The sequence below is a fragment of the Macaca fascicularis genome, chromosome 6 (genome assembly GCF_037993035.2).
Source record: "Macaca fascicularis isolate 582-1 chromosome 6, T2T-MFA8v1.1".
Lineage (NCBI taxonomy): Eukaryota > Metazoa > Chordata > Mammalia > Primates > Cercopithecidae > Macaca > Macaca fascicularis.
Genome location: NC_088380.1, coordinates 98,759,863 through 98,786,188, shown reverse-complemented (window position 1 = coordinate 98,786,188; position 26,326 = coordinate 98,759,863). Strand labels below are relative to the sequence as shown.

Below are 26,326 nucleotides of genomic sequence, written 5' to 3'. Positions count from 1 at the left end.
TATCCCTCATATTCCTGGAAAACAGTCTACTATAAGTTTTAATTTCTATACAATTTTCACTATATGAGTGTGTGTGTGTATTTTAGAGACAGGGTCTCCCTCTGCTGCCCAGGCTGGAGTGCAGTGGTGCCATCATAGCTCACTGCAGCCTCGAACTCCTAGACTCAATCAGTTTTCTCACCTCAGCCTCCTGCCTAGCTGGGACTACGGGTGCGAGCCACTGCACCAGTCTTCTTAATTAGACAGTTTTTAGATATATTTCCTTCAATTTTTTTTTTTTTTTTGAGTCAGAGTCTCACTCTGTCACCCAGGTGGGAGTGCAGTGGTGTGATCTCGACTCACTGCAAGCCCCACCTGCTGGGTTCAAGCGATTCTCCTGCCTCAGCCTTCCTAGTAGCTGGGATTACAGGCACCTGCCACCACGCCCGGCTAATTTTTGTATTTTTTTTTTTTTGTAGTAGAGACAGGATTTCGCCATGTTGGTCAGGCTGGTGTGGAACTCCTGACCTCAAGTGATCCGCCTACTTCAGCCTCCCAAAGTGCTGGGATCACAGGCGTGACCCACCGTGCCTGGCCCACTTCAAATATTTTGCCTTCTCAGTACTGTGAAGAAAATCCTAAAGAAATCTTTGGGTACCTTTCTGGTAATATGCTTTGGAAAGTCCTTGAAGAATTTCTGGGTGAGAGTATATGCATTTTGAAGGTTTTTGGTAGTTAATATTAATTTGCAACCCATTAAGCCTTTAACATTTTATACAGCTGTGCCTGGGTAGCCACTAATTATCATTATTCTTTCTTTTGGAGAGCCATCCCTGACACTCACCCCCTACTACCAGTCTGACCCTACCAACTCATACGCTAAGAGGTTAAATCAGCCCATACCTCTGAGTTCCCACGTCTGTCATAAGTTTGTTTCATATAGTTGCTGCCTAGGCACCCATTTTAAGGCCTGACATGAGTTATTTGAAACCTAGCAGTACCCGTCCCCTTTGGCTAGTTAAACTTACCTCCTCTGTGTGGTTGTTTATGCTGTAGCCCACTTGCTTCTCATCCCATTGACCCAACACACCCCACAGCTGCTGACCATGATGAAACCTAATGGTTAGCACTGGAGCCAAGTCAGCATTTCCCCTCGTGCTCTCTTTAAACCAGCCACGGGATAACACCCATGGACCTTAATAAAGGCATAGTCTGACGGCTCCTCTTTTTCTCTTGCGTGTCCCACCCACTGGCTGAGCTCCCTGCCGCCTCCAGCCTTCCCTCGGTCTCCCATTGGCATCCCTAACCTCTCTGGGACCAGTAAGTACTAAATTTCTTGTTTTATGCACTTTGGGTTCACCTCCTCAATGTGTCTCGTCTGACTGACACACCTGAGTCTTACTTTCCTCTCATCAGAGCACTCTAGAAAATGGCTCTCTTGGCTCATGGTCACTCTCAAGAGACAGACTTCATGACCAAATTAGAAAGTAATCATAACAATAAAAATCACAACACTCTCATATTGTCATAACTGGCTCACTGTGGGTCCTCCTCAGATTGTTCTAATTGAATCTTCCATTTGTGTGTCTAATCTCAACACAGCAAAATGGCTCGGACCATTTTGCTCTGAGTTACTAAAAAAAGTTAGAAAATATTTTAGTCTGATCTTTCCTTCGAAATCAAATATTATCTAATTTTTATGCATAATTACTTTCATTCAACAAATATTATTGAACATTTATAGGCACTAATAGTACTGTGGTTCAAAGATGATGAAGATACATGGCTTGCCCAGGACAGTTTGTGGTCTAGTGAGAGAAACAACTGAATAGAATATATGAATATAATAGGTGCAGTGATAGAGGTCTGTATACAGCATGCAGAATGTTCAGTCAAAAGACATGTAGATACTCCTGCATATGTGTATGTGAGTGATGCATATATAATGAAACAGGGCGTTAAATAGCTACCTGTGGCTACCTGTTTGTTCTTCACGCCTCAGTCTGTTGTTTTCACTTAGTAACTCCATGTTTGGTTTTAATACTTCTTGAGTTTATTGGCTATCCTTTTTACTCAATTCTCAAACTGTAGTCAAACCGAAAATTGAAAAGATAAAATGGTAGAATGATGGAAGATGAGTATTACCAGTACGTGACCTGTCAGTTCAAATACAGAAAGATGTAAAGGAAACACTTCTATTTTTAAAAGTCAATTTACTAAAGATTCTCTTCACTGGAATGCACACTTCTTGCTTTAGCTCTAGTAGGACTCAGAAGAGAGACTTCCAATATAAAGTTAGTGGTAGTTGCCCTAGAGGTTGTTCCCATTTACTGTCATATTTTAGCCTCCACCATTTTCCTGAATTCTCCTCACCTTGTTCAGTTCTCCAGAGATGCATATAAGAATATAATGAGGCAAAGAGGTACTCTTAGTTCTTATAGAGGATTTCTTCCCCAACTCCTTTTCTACCAAATGAATTGTTTTTGGCAACTCTGAAGGATATCTGAAATTCTTGCTCCCATAAATGGTTGATTTTCACTTATTTGAGCCACAGTTGAACCCTGGAGCCCCAGAGAGTCACTGAAAAACCAGCTTCCTAAACCCCTCAAATCCTCCCATGGATCCAAAGAGTTCACCATCTTGATGGTTCTCCAAAGTGTCCACCCATATATCTGCCAAAGGGTCTTAGCATTTCTGTTCTTCCAAATATCTGCCCTCAGGACTTTGTCATTTCTGTAATTGAGATGTAAGACTGGGGAGGAAAATAAGGATACCCCCAATTCTGGTTTGAGGGTGGATGTGTTATCCTACCGATTTCCAGTGATTATTTCCTGATTGTTCTTTCTAAATGACTTTGCACTCTCCTCTTGGCAGAGAGCCAAACTATTCTAAACCTGGGGAGGGAGAGAGGAAAAGGGGCCAACAGAAGTACCTTCTGCCTGACTCATGACCTTAGAACTAGTTTGCATTTCTAGTCTTGATCATTGTTCTCTGTGTGGTGGTGGTGGGGGAAGGGTGGTGCTGGCAGAGAGTTTCATATATTTGTGGAGAACTATTGTCCTTGGTTTAGAAAGGTGACAAGAAATTCTAAGACCCCAATTAACAAACTAAAAGTGGAAACCAAATTATATGTCTTTATCTGCTTGTGGAAAGTGTTTATAAATCAGAACTATTAGGAAGTCCAATAACGCTGAGAGTTTTGTGTTCATTTTTTAAAGCATTGTATGAGACACCTTTGTCAAGAGCATACAACTTTCAGGCCTTTCTACCCTTATGTACATAGAACTGAAACAGTATGTTTCAGTGACCAAACTAAAATACACCTTCAAGGACATTTTTTTGTCATGTATTACTTACTGAATTTACTTCATTATACAAAAAAAGAAAACTAGTATACACTATCAGTTCTTTAGAAACTAACTGAATGTTCTGATAGCATTGCTTAAACAGGAGACAGTCAGTTTACCTAAATAAAGTTTTCAAATGGGTTATACTCCCATAGGCAACAGCAAAAACACCTTTAAGATAAGTGTTACCGCTATATCTTTCCAGTGGCTTGAGGTTAAAAGCCCAAACTTTGAAATTCGGAAGATCTGGGATTTAATTCCAAACCTTCCACTTGTTAGCTATACAAGTTTATTCATTCTGCTATGCCTCAATTTCCTCACCAATAAAATGGGAACAATAGGTACCTTGTTAGAGTCTTCTAAGAATTTAAGAGACAACACATGTTAAGCATAGAGTAAGTGCTCAATAGATGACACCTGGGAACCTTGCCATGTGTAAAACAGCAAGCAAGTGGGAGCTTAGACATTATATGTCACTATTTCTCTTGAAGAGTTCCCTTGTAAGTCCTGTTGAAGAGAATGGTTTTTCATGGCCATGAGTCATTTTTCTTGGTTTTAAGCCTGTAGACAGATAATAGCATTGCCACAGTAAGATTTCCTGTATCCATAGTCCCCTTGCAATGTATACAGAAGTCCCACAAAAAATAAAAACTATATTTTTATCAATAAAAGCATATGAAGAAACTTGAGCAAAGCAGTCTTCAACAATGTAAATCACCTTAGTAACTGAATTTTACAGAAATACCATAAACGTATGCCATTTTACAGGTCATATCCATAGATATTTGAAAGACACATTTTTCTTGATTATTGTAATACAAATCTCCACTGTGCACAGTGCATGAAGACAAAGGCAGGCCGTACCATGAGCGAAGAACAGGGCATTTCACTGAAATTATCATTGAGTCCAAAAGCAAAATCCTCCTTTCTAACAGCCTCACTCAGGCTGTCGGGTAAGAGGAGGGGAAAGGTAAACCTACACCAGCATACCAGGCCTGGAGATGGAGACTAATTTTAATAAATCAGAATGGAACATGAAAATGTCAACTTAATCAAGCATTTAAATTTTATTAATCAAGCCTAATTTTTATGAGTGCAAATAATCACTGAAGCTGGACAAATTTGTTCTCGATTGCATCAGAAACATAATTTTAATATTTAATGGACTGATGAATTTAAATGGAAAATTATCTTTATGAAACATGCTCTTCATAATTTGCCATTAAATGAGAAATAAAAAAAAACAACATAAATCTTACATAAAGGTTATTTAACTAAATGTTGGTACTATAAATATTATAAATGCATTATATACTAATTTAGCAATCACACAGTACACTACATAAAGCAGGAATGATAAGTAGACCAGGCAGGCTTTTCCTGGGATGTAGAGCTCTGTGTTATATTGTGGGGAGCTCATGATATAACGGTTTGGAGGTTTTGTGTGAAGTTTCATGAACATTCTTTTCATTCAGGCTTTTATGCTACAATTCACCATTCACCACAGACATTCTTTTCAGTCCAATGTAGGTCTAAACCCACTAGGACTTTCTTTTGTGAGGTGATTATTCTTTATATAAAAAAGATAAAAAATATTATTTATAGAAAGGGATATAAGAAAAGAACTGAAGTTTTCTGACTATGATTTTTTTGACATACAAAACATGCTCCATTTTTAAATTTTCTGACATAATGTCCTCAGGCCTCAAAATATTCTAGATGGAAAAGAGAAAAAGAAAAATCAAATTAGTGTCAGAATATTCTCTGCAAATGTACACCCATTCCACTCACCCTCTTTACGACCCACAACACATTGCTTAAAATAGGGAGTTGCTATAAATTTTTTTTAAGTGAATCAAACCTAACAGATCAGTATGGTCCAAAAGTTTCCTGATAATAATCTCCAAGATAAATTCTTTGTTGTTTTCTAAGTATATTCTTTAAAGATCCCTAATGTTCCCAAAGTGTAGTATTTTCCATGCTATTCCATATATGGAATCGTATATGGAAATATATTCCAATATTTCCATAGTATTTTGCATATTTGTGCTAAACTGTGCATTTACCTGAAAACTAACTTGCCTATTGCAGCTCCCAAAATTATTGATGGGGTTGGAACAAAGGATATTTAGAAGATTGCAGGACATGCTACTCTTTAAAATGTCACAGCAGCTCCCTTTTCTTGCTTTACAGAAAATTTTTTAAATGTGGACCTTTTATTAGACACTTAAAAATTCTAAGATTGTTTTCAACGTTTGAAACATTTAAAATTGTGCCTTTTTGTTACAAAGTTGAGGTTCTGGAATGGAAATTTGGCTCTAAATATAGAGGCGTAAGTACATAATTTTCTTTATTTTTACTCTGTTTATTAATGTATGAAAATATTTTGTAAACATTAAATTTTATAAAGTAGATTCATGGTGAGTAGAGTTAGCTTTTAATTTTACTTGCAAAGCACATGAAACAATTCAATTTTTTGGCCTTTGGTATATACTTTTTTCCCTTGACAAATAATATAGTTTCATTAAAGTATTATTATTTAAAAAGCACATTCCAGGTTAATAGTTGACCTATTTTTTCCTACTCAATTGAATTAATATGCAATATCCTAAAGACACCAAGATTAGAATTTTCTTGCAAGCAAAAAAAATCCAATACATTGTAAAGCCTTTAGATGGAGACAGAGTTCAAATAAACTCTAGAATTCTGTTCAGTGCTTTGTGTAAGAATAGAATGAACACTTAAGAATACTGAAAAGGAAATATGAAAAGAAATTTAAGAGGCTTATACTGATTGTAGAATTTATGTTATTGTTTCACCTTTCTTAATGGAAGAGTTTTTCTGCATATTAAGCTGACACTTAAAAATAAAAGGTAACATACTTTTGGTCAGTAAAGTAAATTTACTGTCTTTGCACCTTATAGCAAACCAGATTATACAACAAATACTGCTGTTGATGATGCAGAAGGCATGCTGTACATAATCAGTGGCATGCATCAAAAGTCATCTGATAGCCACATTAAAGCCACATTCCTTATTAAGAATCAGACTAAATTACAACATAGCACTTCCCAGAATGAGCCAAGGAAATGCATTTTGCAAGAAGAATAATTGTTTGAGTGTCTCTGTAAAAATCAGGAAGTCTTTTAGCAGTAAGTACTAATGCTTTTCTTTTTTTCTTTTTTTTTTTTTTTTTTTTAGTCTGCCTTCTTTTGTATTGCAATATATTCAGCCTCCCAGGCAAGCCTATCACACTAATTATTATTACATCTAGTGGTTCAGTTATCTTGATGACTACTGTAGCTGAAATCCTCCAAGGTCAAATCCTTAATAGCGTGAATCAAACTAAGCAGCCGTCATATATGCAGTTGCTTTTGAGATGTACTGGATGAAACAGTATATCCCAGACTTGATTGAGTCATATTATTCTTATAAACATGGAGTGAATTATGTATACAGTTTAATTATACCATTTTGCAAAAGTTTGTTTCTTCTCAAAAATCTTGTGAGAAGTTGTCCTGTTGTAAAAATGTCTGCACTAGCACACCTATAAAGATCTTACCATAAAAGTCTTCAACCTGACCTTTGGTACTTTCAAGTGATTTGAAATCATTTGAGTGATTATATGCATCTTCTCCATCAATAGACATTCCACCATTTCATATCATACTTACATGTGTAATAAATCCATTGGCACACAAATGCATGTTCTGCATGGTTTATGCACACACACAATGATATAAATGAACTCCAGACCATGCTGAAGAATACTACTCTCCCCAAATTCTTCCATATCTCTAGGGTAGAAATAGGCATTTAGTTTGTAATGTATCCAAATATAAGCATCTGTACAAGTTTGGATCGTCTATGAATATGAAACTAAATATGAAACTTCTTTCTTTTGTGTCAGTTTTCTTTAATATTTTAACATGGTTGCACATCTGGACAGCAGCGATTTCTTCTTTAAATGTGTAAATGTGTTGCATTTTTATAGACCATATTTGAGTAAAGCAATTTGAGTTGTGCAACTATTCATTTTGAACATAGTAAAACATCCATTTAATTCCAAGGAAAAGAAGCAAACACACAAAAGAAACTGGTTTGTATCAGCACTGGCTTTTGAAAGGTTTGGTTGCAGAGTACTCAGTCCTTCCAAGGTTAACATAACCAAGATTTTTTTTGGTTCCTTTTTGTTCGAAGGGATTTAAATAAGTGGAATAATTTACTCATGGAAAAATTATAATATGAAGTGTTTAAAAAATAATTCATGGGCCTTTTAACCCCCTCTTGTCATATTAGTTTTAAACATTCACCTTAAATTGGTGTTAAAAAGCAGTAATTAGTAGTCACTGTCCCATAATGATTTTAATAATGAAGTTTACCTAAACCCACTTTCCCTCATCCTTTCCTCATTGGTCTTTTTGTTACTGCATCCTTCTGGTCACCTCCCTTATACATTTTTGTTCTAGTACAATAATACCAAACATGTCACGTTTTTATTCAGGTTATCAACATCACTATTAACATTTCCAGTCAAATAATATTTTCCTTGCAAATCATGAAGTGTTTTGTTGTGTTGGATTACAATTAAAAGTCTTGTAATAGTACAAGAGCTCCTCTAAAACCACAAAATATATGGTCTATAGATACCATTTTGTTTAACTTTGGAAATGTATTTTTTAAATGTATAGCCACATATTACATTTTATGTTAAAGACAAATGTTCAGCAAATATTGAATATGAAGAAAGAAATATGCTTTTAAAATAATGTTATCTATTTATTCTCTGGCTGCAATGTATCTGGCATGCTGCATTTGGGGTTGTCTGTGTGTTTTTTTAAATGTCATCTTTATTAGTATTACATTCAAGGAATAGTACCAAGAATCAGTTTCTTTCAAGACCTTCTTCGAGTGTGTGGCATATAAGTCTGTGACGAGCGACATTACAGAAGGTCATGTCACTTTTAACTGCTTGCATTACATCTTTCTGATTTCCCTAGTGCCCTTCCTTTGTTTGATTAATACTACTTGCTTTCAAGCAAGGTATCAGAAAGCATAATTTGGAAAGAGAATTCTAGAGCCGATCTGAGATTCCCCTTAAGAAAAAAGAGAAAAAACTGAACTTTGTAAATGTATCTTTTCTACTACATGATTTTTCGTCACTCTTCATTTTTTCCCCTTCAAGGAAATCCTGCGTATAGTATATGTTGTTAGTTAAATTATTGCTGACAAGTGTTTGGGCAACTGGACTTTGTATACTTGAAAACAAAACGATGTAGTGCTTATTTGGTTTTATTTGAAGAGGAAAGAGCTAGAATTTGATACCAGGACTCCTTTGTTTTCCTTAGTTAAGTGTTAAACTCTAGCACTCTCATCCTAAATAGCAGGTGTTATTTGATTTCTCTGGGAAGGGTTGCAATTTTGTGCAGTCATTAAATGCACTTCAGTGATATATACAGTTTGTTTTTAAAAGCTCAGTTTGCAGTTTCGATGTTCATTGCATTTGGCTAGAGCTCTTGTCTTAAAGCACAGCTCAGCTTCTGAGACACTCTTGTCCTCAAAGTCATCCGTTTCACTGGACCATTAAAGCCTGAAAATTAGTTGTGAAAGCATCATCATTTTAATTTGGAATCTTTATCCACACTTCTACCTGTACCCCTCTATGTGTTTCTTACAGTCAGTGAAAACATGAATCAGAATTTTGTGTGTCATTAAGAGCACAGAATATTTTGTCCAGGAAAAAATATTTAATTTCCGAAAATTAATGTTTAAAATATTAACTTGATGCTATTTTATTTTTATTAATAGCTAACATTTTTGAGTACTTCCTTTGATACAGGAACTGTATTAAGCACTTTTATGCATTATCTCATTGGATCCTTAACACTGTGAGATAGGTGCTATTATCATCTCCATTTTCTAAGGCACCTTCAGCTTCACCTGAGCAAAATGTAACGGTGGGATATGTTCTGAAGCAGCTTAAAGGCATCAATAGGAAACCATCTGTATTATAAATCCTCACTTGTAGATGTTTATGATGTAACTTTAAAAACGCACTGGAGGAGGGGAAGGGCCCTCACTAGAGCGCTAAAACACAGCAAAAAGGCCTCTCACTAACACAACACTTCTCTGCCAAATGTAAAAGCAAATGGTTGTATTGGGTGGTTCTGGCTGCACATTTGTGGAGCAATTGTGCGTAGCCAATTACCCACTTGTGCAGGGTAAGAACAGTTTGGGTTTTGCAAATGAAGAGCCTGATTCTGTAGACCTCTTTGAGTCATACTTGAACAGAAGATCTACAGCTGATTTGTAAAATGTGTAAATTAAGCTACTGGCTTGTTTATGGCTTAATCTTATCTTGAATTTTTGAAAATTAATTTGAAGATAGTGGAGATTCTCCAACCTTAATGGTTAAATATTCATGGGTTCTATTCTCAGGCAAATGTTTGAAAGCATTTTGAACATTTGCTTTTATAAATCTGCATCATTGATTAGGTATAAGTCCTTCCAGGTGAACTAAGTCAGTTCTGTGAGATACATGATAGGCACTTTACCCAAAGTGTGTTAAATGATATGAAGAATAGATGATACATTCACTATTCACTCAATCAACAAATATTTTGTGAACACCTATTATGTACCTGACAATCTGCTAGGCACAGCCCACCACCATTCTGCCTTCCATAGCACCTGAAATGTGATAGTAAGTACTGCAGAGAAGAGGCATGTTATACATTCTTAATTATAAGTAGCTATAATAATGAGTTTATTCACAGCAGCAGTAAAAGTATAGTGTTCATCTCATTTTCCTTGATGTATTTGATATGAATCTGCATGGGTAATTTCAGCAAAAAAATAAAATAAAAATTGCTTCATTTAAATCTAAAAGATAATTTTATCAGAGGTATGAAATAATCATCATTTCAGAAAATCTTACAAGGGTTAGGTGAATTCTTCTGAAGCAACACAATGTACCAATGTAGCTTCTTTTCCATCTTAAACCCCTCACAAATAGCCCAATTTGAATAGCCTGGCATATATCACTTCAACTATATACTGTCACTATTGTGTGTGTATTTGTGATGCAAATACTTTAAGGAAATGAAAGGTTAACATGAAAGCTTATCTGATCAACCCTGTTTAAGTTTTACTGGATTATAAGCCATTTGAGGGCTGGTAGGAGTAAAGAGGAAGTTTTGTGGGTTATCTGTGTATTCCCACATTACCTAGCACTATGTGCCTTGGACAAAGGGGTTTATGATGAATGCTATGGAGTAGCTGGATATAGTTAGAGAGACTGTCAAGAGTCCATCTTTCTTGTTGATGCTTCATTGCTTTATATGTCTCCGAAGTAAGTGTAAGCTCTCATCAGATATGCAAAACTGCATATTGCACTACTGTGATTCTTTTGAAATGCTGAATGTCCAAATGAAAGACCTCAAAATTCTACCAATTAACAGAAGATTGAAAGCACGACATTAAATTAGGAACAGTCTCACAGGTTGTCAGATGCTTTCATTATATATTTGTTCATGAGACCTGGAGGTTTGTGTTTATGTTATGCTTTTAAATCAGTTAATGCTTTTAGAATATTTGAGAAAACTTATTAGGAATAAGAGTTCTGATATGTTATCTCAGTTTATGGAACTCTTTTCATAATACAGTCTTGGTTATTCAAGTGTTCACCCATAGAATATTCCTGTTGGTATTAAAACACACACACACACACACACACAGGAAAGGAGGGCTAGGTGTCTCTGTCCTCTAAAGCTATGAGCTTTGGGAGAAAAGTTTTAAAGTATTTGTTAACCATGCTTCTGTTGAGTCTATTCAGAGATACAGGATCAGGGAAAAAAAAGGAATTTAAAAACCATATCAAATATCATAAACACAGTAAGTTGGGTCTTACTTGAATAACGACACTTCTCCCAAGGTTTTCTAAACTGTAGGTTTCTGTGGCATGCATATGTGTATGTTTGTGAAGTGCGGAAAACCATTTTAAAAAGCCTGAAATGGAGTGAAGTCTCATTCTGAATGGTTATATGTTGATCAAGGCAAAGGGAAGTTATTTGGGAAATCCAGAATGACTATTCCGTTCTGCTGAGGTAGGCTAAATAGCTATTTAAAAATACATATATGCATATCCAACTACGTGGGTTATACACACAACTATACACATGTAATTATATATTTTAATTTTCATTTTATAATATGCATTCTCATAATCTTGTGTAAATTCACAGAGAATTAAAATGAGAGTTTTGGGTAATCCACAAAATCAAAAAGTAAGAGGCAAGACTTGACATTTATACATAAGAATTAAAATTTGAGCCATAAAAATATATTGTTAGTTTTATGCCATAGACCACCAGCATGAATCAATTAACAGACATGGTTTTTTAATCGTAGAATTTGGTGAAAAGTAAATTAGAAATAGCAGAGCTGTTTCATGCCTAGTTATCTAGTTCTAAATTTCAAGTACCTGATTAATACAGACAGCAGAATTGGTAGAAGGGAAATTTCCTGATTTAAAGCATCCTCCAAATTAATGTTGGTTTACCTTATGCATATTTCAAATTCTTGAGGTTGTCACAAAACATTTCACATGAATCCAGTTCCCCTAACTGGGATTCGGTTCCCTGGTTTTAATCAATGAAAGGCAGAGCGTTTTCCTAATCACTATCTCTAGGTTGAATATCCCTTTTCAGTGTGCCCGTTTCAAATGTTAATATAAAGTTTTCATTTCCAAAAGGTTCAAAATGACAGAACAAAATTCTCTCCTTTAAGAGCACAGAAAATGACTTCTGTTTCTGTCTGCAGGTAGTGGAGGACATGCTAGAGGACGAGGAAGAAGAAGATGACAAAGATGACAAGGTAATTATCTTTCCCAGCACTTGGGTACCTGGGGATGGGGAAATGTAGACATGACACTGTTTTCACAGACAGTTAAAAAAGGAGTTGAAGTGTTTGAGTCCAGAAAATTGGACAGTGCTGTTTATCATCCTAACAATGCCACTGCATGTTGCAAAGAGGGAGAGAAGGCTATAAATCCTTTTCGCTTTTGTCCAGAGCTGGGTCAAATATTTTTCTGCCAGGAACAAAAAAAAATAATTCAGCTTGTCTGGAACTTGATAGCTCTCATGAAGATAACAGCAGTGACGACTGTTGTTGAAGGGCAAAAATTTGTCCTATCTTGAGTATTACAAATTGAGCCATGCTTTGGGGGAACAGGGGAGTGAAAACATAGCCTGCATGAGTTGAACATGGATATTGTCATCTGTAATTTTTGAACAATTGCTCAGCAAAAGGACATGAATGTGCAGAGTGCTCCAGAGGACATTTAAATAACCCCAGTGCTGATTGCCCTTGCTGAGGTTTGGAATGGCCACGTGGTTTCTCCATCAGGAAAGCCCATTCAGAGAGGCTTATATTCAATCGCTGGTTGATTTGGGGATGGTGACCACGGTAAATAACAGCCAGTTTCTGGGACTGCTTGGATTGGTTGTCCCCTAGGGAGAGGGGACAACAAGAGGTAGGAATTAGAATGATCTTGCACCACTGCAGCAGTGGCTAGGGTTGGAACTACTGTTTTCTATGGCAAGGAGGATAGTGATGCTGTTACATCATCATCTCTGGGCATTTCCAGACCTAAAATCTAAAAAGTCGTAGGTTGAGATCGAGAGGCAGAGGACAAAAAATCGTTCGTTATTTCCACATTGTTTGGCATGTAAAACCAGATTTTTGACCTTCACCAGAATCTGATTTATGTTGTGGTAAAGCAGTGAATTTTTTTTTTTGAAGAAAGGAGGAAAACAGTATATTTTAATTTATGCCCTTGACCTTTGATTCCAGTAAAGATGTACAGTTATATCCCAATGTAAGAATTTGTGTGCCACTGAAGGCCGTGTCTCCAAAAATAAAATAATTTGTGTGTTGGAAGCATGCATGAGAAATGTCAAAAAATTCAGTGATTCGTTAACTCTCCACATGATTTTTTTCCTAATATTCAATGCTTGAAGGAAACCACACACACACACACACACACACACACACACACACACACACTTTCTCCCTTCTAACACTATTTCAAACATTTTTAAATCGACAGAGTTTTTATGTGAAATTTTTCTTCTGTACATCATTTAGTCATTAGCAACATCATCAAACATAAACTAACATCTCCTTCCTGCAAAAACACATATGTGCTTGTTTTTAATGTTAAATAACATGAGCATACACTTCTGGCAGTAAATGATATGATTTATTGCTAAGGTCAGTTGTAGAGCTGTAGAGTGCTTGTATTTTAACTCAACATGCCAGCTCTGAATCATCATTTCTCTGCTGATAAACACTGAGCTGCCATCCATTTATGGCCATTTTCTCTTGCTTGTTGCTGCTTTATTATTAAAGCCACCATAAAGATCCATCCCAGCAGCAGGCGTTTCCCCAGAAATGTTAATAAATGGAAACCCTTAGTGAAGTCTAGTACTTAATGTCCCTGCTTGAAGTCAACCTATGTTTTTAGTCAGTTTGTTGATGTCCTGTACTTCTAATCTCTCCCCTTTTTATGGGCATTTTTAATGGAGAAGATGTTAAGTATGGGAAGTAGACACACCTGGTTAACCAGCTCACCAAAACATAGATGTCAAGTGGAACATGCCCGGGGGAAACAACACCAAATCTCTGGAGTAACATCTATTGTAATCTAGTGTTTGGTAGTCTGAAATTGACACCCTGCTTCTAACACATTTTCAGATCTAGTTACCAAAGTTGATTGAAAGTGAGTGCTTAAATTACAGTGTGAATTCAACTGTATTCTTCTGTACAGGATGCCGACAGGCAGTGTGTTTTCCATGTGAAAGGATTGTGAGCTGATTTTCATAAATCCAACCCTTTTATCCGAGCGATAAAGGAGGTTTTTCTTTTTTACTCATAATGCAATTGATAGCATAAAAATCATATCTGAATAAAATCTCAAATGTAATAATTTACAATAGACTTTTAAGTGCTTGAATAATAGAGGGAAGAATCTTGTGGACGTCTTGAAATATAGTTTTTCCTATAAGAAATGGAAATATGAAAGGATCCTGCAAGGTTCCATCTTCCATCTCGACTGGCTCTCACAGCGGTAAATGTTAAGTCTTGGCTATCAGTGCGTCTGAGTGGAAGAAGGGTAATTTCCTACTTTGAAAAATTCGTTGGTTCCTTTATTTAAAGTTTGTGTATAGAGTCATGGGTAATGGAATTTCATGAGAAAACAAATGTGTTCTTTGCCATACGAGCAGGTACTGACCTCTAGCTCTCATTATTTCTGTTTTCTCATATGGTATAATAGTAGGGTCAGGTCAGTGGGTCCTCTTATAGGATAAAAGTAAAAAAGATTAATAAATGTGCCAAAGCCTCACTTTAATTGAACCTGAAGCATATGTTGGAAGTATGTAAAATATGTCCCAGATGTTTCACCAGGGTCAGTGTCTTGGCTTTCCCTGATTACCACAAGGCAGCTATTAGTCCTATAACCTTTGGACTTGGGGGTAAATGGGGTATTACATGGCACAGAATGAGAGCACCTGTTTTCCATTCCGCCAAGACCCCTGGCAGGCTTTCCCTAAGCCTATCCACATGTTTTCACTTAGCAGATTGTTGGGCGATTATGAAAAGTGTCTTTCTTTAGAGCCAGCATTGATATTAGTCACTCACAATGAAAGGGCAAGTCATTGGCTACTTGACAAGGTCCGTGTGGGCATAAACTGAAATCTTTTATTTCATTTGAGCTGAGGGTGTTTTCCCCCTGCATAATTATATACATGACAAAGACACAGGTATATGAAGCTGAAGCAGACAAAATTGTAATTAACATAATAGCTTTGTAATAGCTTTTCTTTCATACTGACTGTAGCACCAGGGAAGACTTTGGTTAAAGTTGGTAAAAGCTAAATCATGATTTACCTGGATTCCCAGATTTTGAAGTTCTTCCAGATTATAGCTTTAAAATATATATATAATGTTGTTTCTTATTAAAAGAGCTAATCATTATTCAGGTGAGGGTTTGTGATCCACAGACTTACCCTTCATTCTCAAACCCATTGCTCACATTTGCTTAAATCTAAAATTAGGTGGCTTCTCTTTTAATCCAATTCCATGGTTTTCACAAAGGCAGAGAATACGGGTTTTACATGGTGAGTCTTAGTAATGAATCATTGACTTGTTAATATTTTCACTTATCTGCATTATGTAGTAGCACTCTGTTAAGCCGTGCTGGAGATGACATTTTTCCTGAATTAAATGTTAGACATCATACTGCGTTCTCAATTCCCTTTGTTGTACAGCATTCTCTGAACCATCAACCACAAAGTCACAGTTTGATCTGATTTTTTGACCTGACACCAAATCCTGCCTTTGTGGTTAATAGAATATCTTAGCAAATAAGGCTTAGCTAAATTACCTAGGTGGAGCTATCAACAAGCCATATAATAGTGTTTTTCACCATGTTATAGATAATAATACAGTGGTCAGTCTGTATAATCTAGAAATCTAATTAATGAAGATCAGCTTTCCTTTTGTAGTTTAAAAAGTTTAGGCATGCTTCCCATGGTGCATCCTACCCTTGTAATAAGATCCAGCTGCGATATCAGGAAGCAGAAGATAAAATGCAGGTTTTCCTCAGAAAAAGCATGGATTCGAATGCATGGCATTCTAGTAATGTTTATTGATAAAAGATATTAAAATATTCAGCCATTTATGCTTACATTGCTTCTTTTTCTTCAGCCATTATGTCAAGGTTACTGTGTTTCAAGAGAACTAAATGTAACAAATAAAACATACCTGAGTTAGTTCAAAATAAACAGATTCTTTGCTTTAATTCTTGAACTCTGTGTTTTCTAGTTCGATTCTCCAGCCCTAAAACATGTATATAACATACCCAAGATTTGGGCATCTCTGGCATCTCAAATGAACTATGAGGGGTTAGGGGAATGATATGTGATGTGATATGAGAGAAGATTTTAATCCAACAAAATGGCATTTTCTAGTTATATTCAATGAAATAACGGCACAGTGGGGAAAAAGATTAAGGCTTTGGAGAAAGGCAAGAAGAAAGGAGGCACAAGGAAAACACTTCCTTTTAAAATTATCAAGCCACATTTAACTGGAATAGCATTGTTTTCATTTATTTGTTTGCTATTGCTGCATAACAAATTGCCACCCATGTAGAGGCTCAAAACAACACTCACTTTTTAGCTCTCGGTTCAGTAGATCAGAAGTCCAGCACAGCTCAGTTGGGTTCTGTGCTCAGGGTGTCATGTTCAAGGTATCAGTCAGACTGAGTTCTCACCTGAAGGCTTTGGAGAAGAATTCATATCCAAACTCATTCAGGGTATTGATAGAATTCAGTTTTTTATAATTGGAGGACTGAGGTCCTTGTTTTCTTGGTGGCTATCTGATACTAGTTGCCATTTTCCATGGCTTCCTCCATCTTTAAATCTATCAATGGAGAATCTGTTGGGTTGAGTCTCTCCATACTTCAAATCTCTTCAGGAAGACACAAGTTCCTTTTAAGGCCTCACCTGATTAGGCCAGGCCCATCAAAGATAATCTGTTTTTCTTAAAGGCAATTGTGCCATAGAACGTAACCTAGTCACGGGACCACATATTTCATCTGATATGATTTGGCTGTGTCCCTACACAAATAATGTCTTGAATTGTAGCTCCCATATTTCTCATGTGTCATGGGAGGGACCTGGTGGAAGGTAATTGAGTCATGGGGTGGATCTTTCCTGTGCTGTTCTCATGATAGTGAATAAGTCTCATGAGATCTGATAGTTTATAAGGGGGTGTTCCCCTGCACACACTTGCTCTTGCCTGCCACCATGTAAGATGTGACTTTACTCCTTCTTGCCTTACGCCATAATTGTGAGTCCTCCCCAGCCATGTGGAATTGTGAGTCAATTAAACCTCTTTCCTTTATAAATTACCCAGTCTTGGATATGTCTTTATTAGCAGCATGAGAACAGACTAATACACCATCATATTACAAAACCCACTCCCGCATTCAAGGGGAGGGAGACTATCATGATATATCTACTGGAAGGTATGAATCTTGGCAGCTATCTTAGAATTCTGCCTATCAAAACCACATAGACCCACCCATGCTCTAGAGCAAGAACAATCCTTGTGTTCCTTGGATGTATTTGTTGCAAGACTGGAACCTACCTATGCTACAGTAAACAAATTAGGAAAACTAGCCTCCCAAATCATATTCTTTCAAAGATTATAGGAACATTTCATACCAGGGGTATAAACTGAGGTATATTTTACAGTTACAGTATAATATATCCCATTTGATTATCTATTCTGATCTGGGGTGAGGGATGGTTGGACAGGCAAGGGAGAAGAGCAAATAATAAAAGTCAGGGAAGGATACATTTCTCCTTTGGGAACCTATTGGTGCTTAAACACCCATTGAGCTGATAGTCCACTCACCTTGAGTCCGCAGAAACACTATCTACGTCATCTAGAATCATAGCAACAGTACAACTGGAGGGTACCCAAGAAATAATCTAGTTCAACCGCCCCCTTAATTTAAAATGAGGAGACTGTGGTTCAGCCAAACTTAAGTGAATTGCTAAAAGATATAGACAAGTGGAAGAGCCAGACCTAACACTCAACTTTTATGAGCCCAAATTTGGCATCCTTACCCTACCTTATGACTAGGTTCTCTGGGAGAAGGGGGATTGTCAAAGTACAGATGCAAGTTAACTCAGACATGATCTTTAAGTCTTTAGGGTAATTCAGTAAGGGAATATACCTTTCACCCCAGCTAGAGACTGTTTATTTCTAGGATCTCTAGGTTTCTGCTTCTCTTCACTATTTTCCTACACATCCAATCCTTTCCTACAGTTTCAACTAAGGGAGTGTGTAGTAGGCAGAATAACATCAAAAATGCCCATGACTTAATCCCTGGAACCTGTGGAGATGTCATGTTACATGACAAAGAGGAATTAAGGCAGCAGATAGGATGAAGGGTGCTAATCATCCTACTTTAAAATAGGGAGATTGTCCTGGTTTGTCTGATTGGGCCTAATGGAATCACAAGTGGAGAGGCCATCAGAGCAGATGGCAGCTGGCAGCTGCATGTGAAGCCATGGCCAAGATCAAGCCTCAGGACCTTCATGGCAAGAAGGAAGAGCTTCTGAGACAGCTGGACCACCTAAAGGTAGAGCTCTCCCAGCTGCACATTGACAGTGTGACAGGTGGTACAGGGTCCTCAATCCACCTCCCTTGTTCTCACTGTCATTAACCAGGCTCAGAGAACCACAGGATGTTCTATAAGGGCAAGAAGTACAAGCTGTTAGATCTGCAGCCCAAGAAAGCATGTACCTGAACCCCGCAGGCTCATCAAGTATGAGAAGGACCTAAAGACCAAAAAATAACCAAGAATGAACAGCTGGTAACCACGGGGAAAAAGTACAGGGTGCACAGTATCAGTAAAACACAAACTAACTGGTAGGGGGTGGGAACTGCTGTTGCTGGCTTTGAAGATGGAGGAAGGGGGAAGCCAAGAAAATGTCTCTAGAAGCTAGAAATGGCAAGGAAAAGGATTCTCCCCTAGAGCCTTGAACAAGAAATGCAGCCCTGTCCACATCTTGACTTTTAGCCCAGTGAGACTCATTTCAGACTTCTGACCTATCATTTGTGATTTCTAAGCACCTAGGTTTACAGTAACACGTTACAGCAGCAATAGGAAACTAATACAGGTAACTGCCACCTGCATTTCCTATACTTCTCCAAACAATACTGTATTTCAGAGCACTAGATCTGAGTTCCTCCTTTGTCCTTATTAACTTCATCCCACTGGTCTATGTAAATACAGCTACACATTTTTTCATATAATATGAAAACTGAAAACAGTATCTAACAAAGCAAATACTTTTATCCAAATTTCTTAATTTTGATTTTAGAAAAGTTTGTTCAAAAATGAGAGTGGGTTATTGCGCATTTGTAATGCAGTTGTATACTTTCTGGTTTAGAAGTCTATATTAATTGGTGAATAGAGAAGCAATTTATGGTTTACTTCATTTTTCAGATGAAGAATTTTACTGCTTCTCAACATTCATTTCATTCCTTAAAATGTTTTGCCCCTGAAAGGACAGTGAATTTAAGTCTTATTTAAATCACAGACTCTGAGAATCTGAAGATTTATACTTTCTCCCCAGAAGAGGACACAAAACACACACACACACACACACTCATATACACAAACAAACTTTTTCATGTGCTTTTTTTTTTTTTTGCCATGGAAATTGAATTGTTTTACAGAGACTATAAAGTATAAAGTCATCTTTGTTGCCCTCACCACTGTTCTCTTGAACTTAATGCCTGTTTCCTCAAACACCTGAGATAAATAAAAATTTTACAAGGAAAAAATAATGTTTCATTCAATTCCAAAGCAAGCTTCTACAAGAAGGGTGGTGTTTGACTTGATTGTGATATTATGGAGTAGTTTTGATGCAGCAATGGGCTTGTTATCTTTGATATCCATTTGACTATGACTTTTCAGTTTTATGGCAATAAGTGCTAGAAACAGACTTGGCAAAAGAAAACAGTAACAAAATGGGAGCTGCTGTGGCTTTATTAGATGAGGATTATGCACAGTGAGGAATCCTGGAGTTCTCCAAAATCCTTGTCGAATTCATATTGTGTTGCGATCATCTTTTGAAAACTCTGCATCATTAATGCTTCATCACATTTTAAAAAAATTATTATGTACTCATGCCTCTATGTTAAAGTCATTGGAAACAGAATTAGCTTTCAAAGAGTTATCTAGTGATTCCAGCTGGTGGTGGGTTTCTACCTGTCAAGCTTTGTTACACCTTGTTCCACTTTGCAGAAGCACTTCTCCAGTCTTGGAATGTTTAGGTAGATATCTGTCTCTGACATTCCCTCCAGAGTGGCAGTTGGGCTAAAATAATTTAAATGAAAAGATTTACATAGATAATTTGGTAAGAATGTCCATCAAGGAAAGCAAACTATGAATGGACTTTTTCCTGTTGGGTTATTCTGATAGTTGGATTTTCTTTTCCTCAAAAAAGAACTTTCATTTGAAAGTCAATCAAATGTTTCAAGACAAGTCCTCTGGAAAGCTAGTTAACTTCTGTATTGCAGCAGTGAATTTCCTCTTCTATTCCCCTTTCTTGACAAAAACTCTCGAAATAGCAGTGTGTCAGCCCTGGCTCTCGGGAGGTTGACAACATTCGTAGAAATAGACACGATTTTTTCAGGATCGCTGGCAGAGTCGTTGACACGGCTGACACCACTGCATGTTGAGATGAGAAGCATGTTTCTTCACCAAAGCAGCAGAACCAGATGTGTTGCCAAGCATCACAGATGCTCCATCTGAACCCAGGGTGCCAAGATTTTTATTCCGCCTGAAACTTTGTTTGGCAAAGAAATTCTTCACCATTTTAAAGACATTGACTCTGCAGATTCTAAAAGAAATTCACGAAGTAGGAATTCTTTGATTTTAAGAGCTTGCCAACAGGAGTTGGCTACACAAATAGAGGTACCTACTTTCATTAAGTTATATACAAAAAGGTAAATATTAAAGAAATGTCAGAAAATCTGTAGAGTTGACATCATTTGATGTCAGTGAGGGCACAACTTCAAGAAATGTGTGGCTTCACTGAACTATATCCAGTGGCATCTGAGTTATCTTTCTTGGTGATACAGTTCATTTATTTTAAAAGTTTCAATACAAGTCTTTTTTTTTTTCTTGGGGCAAATCCAAAATCAAGTAAGTCCCAGAGTTTAAAAATCGACCTGTTTTTATATAAAGAAAAAGATCCACGAAATCTAATAAATTTTCAGAATAGGCAGTCTGAGGTATTCCTTCAATTTTATTGGTTCTATGCTTCTATTGGTTAGAATCTTGCCACACAAGAGTTCTATAATTTTTGTGTTCTATCATACTCCACAATTAATATAAAGCTAATAGGTATGAAAACCTCATGGGGCTACTGTTTTTTTTTCAATTTTTTATTGATATATAATAATTATACCTATTTATGGATTATAAGTGATATTTTAATGTATGATCAAATCAGGGTATTTGAGATATATATCATCTTAAAAATTATCACTTCTTTGAGTGTTGAATATTTCAAATCTTCTAGTTATTTTGAAATATAAATTCTTAGCTATAGTCACCCTACTGTGCTATTGAACACTAGGACTTAGTCCTTCTAACTGTATGTTTGTTTCCATTAACCAATCTCTCTTCACCCCACCCTCTTCCCAGCCTCAGTTACTATTATTCTACTCTTTACTTCCATGAGATCAAAATTTTTAGCTCCCACAGATGAGCGAGAATATGTGATATTTTTCTTTCTGTGTCTGGCTTATTTCATTTAACATAAGGACCTCAAGTCCCACCCACATTGCTTTTTATGGCCAAATAGCATTCCATTGGGTATATGTACCACATTTGCTTTATTCATTAAAATGTTGATGGATACTTGGATTGATCCTATTATCCTGTCTATTGTGAATAGGTCTCCAATGTATATGGGGATTCAGAAATCCCTTTAATATACTGATTTCCTTTCCTTTGGGTAAACATTCAGTAATGGGATTGCTGGGTCATATGCTAGTTCTATTTTAAGTTTTTTGAGAAACCTCCACATTGATTTCCATAATGCCTCTACTAATTCACATTCCCACCAATTATGCATAAGAGTTCCCTTTTTTCTGCATCTTTGACTACATCCATTATTTTTTGTCTTTTTGATAATGACCATGTTAACTGGGTGGAATGATATTTCATTGTAGTTTTGTTTGCATTTCTCCAGTAATTAGTGATATTGAGCAATTTTTTTCATATGTCTGTCGGCTATTTGTATGTCTTCTTTTGAGAAATGTCTATTCATATCCTTAGCCCACTTTTTAATTATTTGGGTTTTTTTTAAGTTATTTATTTGTATATTCTGATTATGAGTCTCTTGTTGGATAAATAGTTGCAAAAGACAGCTGTTTCTTCATTCTTATTGTTTCCTTTGCCGTGCAGAAGCTGTTCAGTTTAATACAGTCCTGTTTGTCAATTTTTGTTTCTGCTGCCTGTGCTTTTGAAGTATTAGCCATAGAACTTTGCCTAGACCAATATCCTGATGTATTTCTCCTATGTTTTCTTCTAGTAGTTTTATAGTTTTACATCTTAACATTTAAGTCTTTAATCTATTTTGAGTTGATTTTTGTATATGGTGAGATATAGGGGTCTAGTTTTATTCTTCTGCATATGGATATCCAGTTTTCCCACCCCCATTTATTGAAGAGTGTCCTTTCCCCAATTTATGCTCTTCATACCTTTGTTGAAAATCAGTAGACTGTACAAATGTGGATATATTTCTGGGCTCTCTATTCTGGCCTGTTAGTTGATGTGTCTGTTTTAATACCAATACCGTATTGCTTTTGTTATTAAAGCTTTATAGCGTATTTTGAAGTCAAGGATTGTGATGTCTTCAGCTGTGTTCTTTTTGCACTGGATTGCTTTGGCTATTAGGGTCTTTTATAGTTCCATACAAATTTTAGGATTGTTTTTTCTATTTCTCAGAAGAATGTTATTGGTATTTTGATAGAGATTGCATTGAATCTGTAGACTGCTTTGTGTAGTATAGTCATTTTAACAATATTCTTCCAATCCATGGGCATGGGATCCCTTTCCATTTGTGTCCTCTTCAATTTCTTTCATTTATATTTTTTAGTTTTCCTTGTAGAGGTCCTTTACATCCTTGGTGAAATTTATTCCTAGGTATTTTTTTTTTTTTTTTTGTAGCTAGTGTAAATGGAATTGCTGTCTTGATTTCTATTTCAGCTAGTTCATTACTGGTGTATAAAAATGCCACTGATTTTTGTATGTTGATTTTGCATCCTACAATTATATTGAATTTTTTTATCTTCTAAGCGGTTTTTTGTGGTGTCTTTAGGTTTTTCTATATATAAGATCATGTCATCTGCAAAGAGGGATAATTTGACTTCCTTTTTTTTTTTTCCAATTTGGATGCCTTTTCTTTCTTTCTCTTGCATGATTGCTCTAGCTAGGACTTTCAGTACTACGTTGAAAAAGAGTGGCGAACAGGGGCATCATTGTCTTGTTCCAGTTCTTAGAGGAAAGGCTTTCAGGTTTTCTCCATTCCATGTATTAGCTGTGGGTTTGCCATTTAGAGCCTTTATTACCATGAGATATGTTCCTTCCACACCTAATTTGTTGAGAGTTTGTATCATAAAGGGATGTTGAATTTTATCAAATGCTTGTTCTGTGTCTATTGAGATTATGATATGATTTTGTCCATTCTGTTAATGTGATGTATCACATTTATTGATTTGCCTATGTTGAACAATCCTTGCATCTCTCAGATAAATCCGACTTGATCATGGTGTATTATCTTTTTGATGTACTGTTGGATTTACTTGGCTAGTATTTTTGTTGAGGATTTTTGCATCTATGTTCATCAGGGATATTGGCATGTAATTTTGTTTTTTTATTGTGTCCTTGTCTGGTTTGGGTATCTGGGTAATGGTGGCCTCATAGAATGAGTTAGGAAGAATTCCATCCTCTTTAATTGTTTGAAACAGTTTGAAAGAATTGTTATTCATAAATTGCCATAATTAACCAGTAAAGCCATCCAGTTTGGGGTCTTCTTTGTTTGGAGACATTTTATTACTGACTCTATCTCACTATTTCTCATTGGCCTATTCAGGTTTTCTATTTCTTCTGGGTTCAATCTTGGTAGGTTGTATGTATCCAGGAATTTTCCTCTAGGTTTGCCCTTTTTTTTTTTCTTTTTTTTTTTTTTTTTTTTGAGATGGAGTTTTGCTCTTCTCGCCCATGCTAGAGTGCAGCAGCATGATCTCATCTCACTGCAACCTCCACCCCCTGAGTTCAAGCGATTCTCCTGTCTCAGCTTCCTGAATTGCTGGGATTACAGATGCCTGCCACCAAGCCCAGCTAATTTTTTTGTACTTTTATTACAAACAGGATTTTGCCATGTTGGCCGGGCTGATCTTGAACTCCTGACCTCAGGCGATCTGCCCTCCTCGGTCTCTCAAAGTGCTGGGATTATAAGCGTGAGCCACCGCACCAGGCCTCTTCTAGGTTTTCTAATTTGTTATTATATACTTGTCTATAGTAGTTTCTAATAATCCTTTGTATTTCTGTGGTATCGATTATAATGTCTTTTTTCAATTCTGATTTATTTGAGTCTTTTTTTTTCCCCCTCGGCTAGTCTTGTTGACTTGATTTTATCTTTTCAAAAAAAAAAGTGTTTTATTTTGTTTATCCTTTGTAATTTTTTAGTCTCTATTTTGTTTCGTTCTTTTATCTTCTTTTTTGAGATGGAGTTTCCCTCTTGTTGCCCAGGCTGGAGTGCAGTAGTGTGATCTCAGCTCACAGCAACTTCCACCTCCTTGCGTTCAAGTGATTCTTCTGCTTCAGCTTCCCAAGTAGTAGGATTACAGGCACACGCCACCACACCTGGCTAATTTTTGTATTTTTTAGTAGAGACATGGTTTCACCATGTTAGCCAGACTGGTCTCAAACTCCTGACTTCAGGTGATCCACCCACCTCGCCCTCCCAAAATGCTGAGATTACAGGCGTGAGCCACCACACTCAGTCTATTTTGTTTAGTTCTGCTCTGATCTTTATTACTTCTTTCCTTCTACTAATTTTGGGTTTGTTTTGTTTTTGCTGTTCTAGTTCCTTGAGGTACATCATTAAATTAGTTATTTGAAATCTTTCTACTTTTTGGATATTGGCATTTATTTCTATAAATGTCCCTGTTAGCGCTGCTTTTGCTGTATTCCATAGGTTTTGGCCTGTTGTGTTTCTGTTTTTATCTGTTATAAGAAATCTTTTATTTTCTTTTTAATGACTTCATTGACCCAATGGTTGTTTAGGGGCATGTTGTTTCATTTCCGTATATTTATACAGTTCCCAAAGTCCTCTTCTTATTGATTTCTAGTTTTATTTCATTGTGGCCTGAGAAGATACTTCATATGGTTTCAAATCTTTTGAAATTTGTTGAGAGTTGTTTTGTGGCCTAACATATGGTCTATCCTGAAGAATGTCCCATGTGCTGATGAGAAGAATGTGTATTCTGCAGCTGTTGGATTAAATGTTCTATAAAGGTCTGTTAGGTCCATTTGGTCTAAAGTTAGTTTAAATCCAATGTCTGTTTGATTTTTTTTGTGTTGGGGGTGGGGGTCCAGGTCATCTATCCAGTGCTGACAGTAGGCTATTGAAGTCCCCAATTATTTTTGTGTTGGAGTCTCTATTTCCTTTTAGATCTAATATTTTATTTGTCTTGGTACTACAGTGTTATGTGCATATATATTTATAGTTGTTGATCTTGCTGAATTGATCCCTTTATCATTATATAATGACCTTCTTTGTCTCCTTTTACAGTTTTTGACTTAAAGTCTGTTTTATCAGATGCAAGTATAGCTACTCCAGCTCAATCTTAGTTTCTATTCGTGTGGAATATCTTTTTTCATCCCTTCACACTCAGTCTATATGTGTCTTTATAGGTGAAATGACTTTCTTTTGGTGGTACTATTGTTTTTTCGTTGAAAATTTCCAACTTAATCTAGATTCATAATAAACAAGGATGCATGGATTATAGTCATGTTAGCAGGGTGGGCTCTTATCAATTAGGTTCTTATCAATGTGTAACTATTATAGAGTTGTTAACATAGTGACAATGTCACTTGCCTTTTTACCTTTGATGGCATCTGTGGCAGACTGCATTATGGATATACATCCCTGCATACTGATATCAGACTTGTCCATGTGACTTGCTTTGGGTGACACAGGCCACATCCAAGCAAAAGGTTCAAGAGTCATCCTTGGCTCTGCCATCTCTTGCTTCTGCAACAAGGCTGGCACTATCCACAGAGAAGCTACTCCTTTAGCCTGAGTCCTGGAATGAAGGTGACATGGAACCAACCCATA

The 26,326-nt window shown here is 36.5% G+C and overlaps 1 protein-coding gene across 23 annotated transcripts in view; it reads left to right on the top strand.

Moving 5' to 3' along the window:
* MCTP1 (multiple C2 and transmembrane domain containing 1) overlaps positions 1 to 26,326 on the top strand; it is a 596,832-nt gene that overhangs the window by 509,761 nt on the left and 60,745 nt on the right. For all 23 annotated transcript variants that reach the window (XM_045394825.3, XM_045394824.3, XM_045394823.3 and 20 more), the window contains one exon: positions 12,147 to 12,200. In XM_045394825.3, coding sequence (XP_045250760.2) covers positions 12,147 to 12,200 — 54 coding nt within the window. The remainder of the gene's footprint in view (positions 1 to 12,146; positions 12,201 to 26,326) is intronic.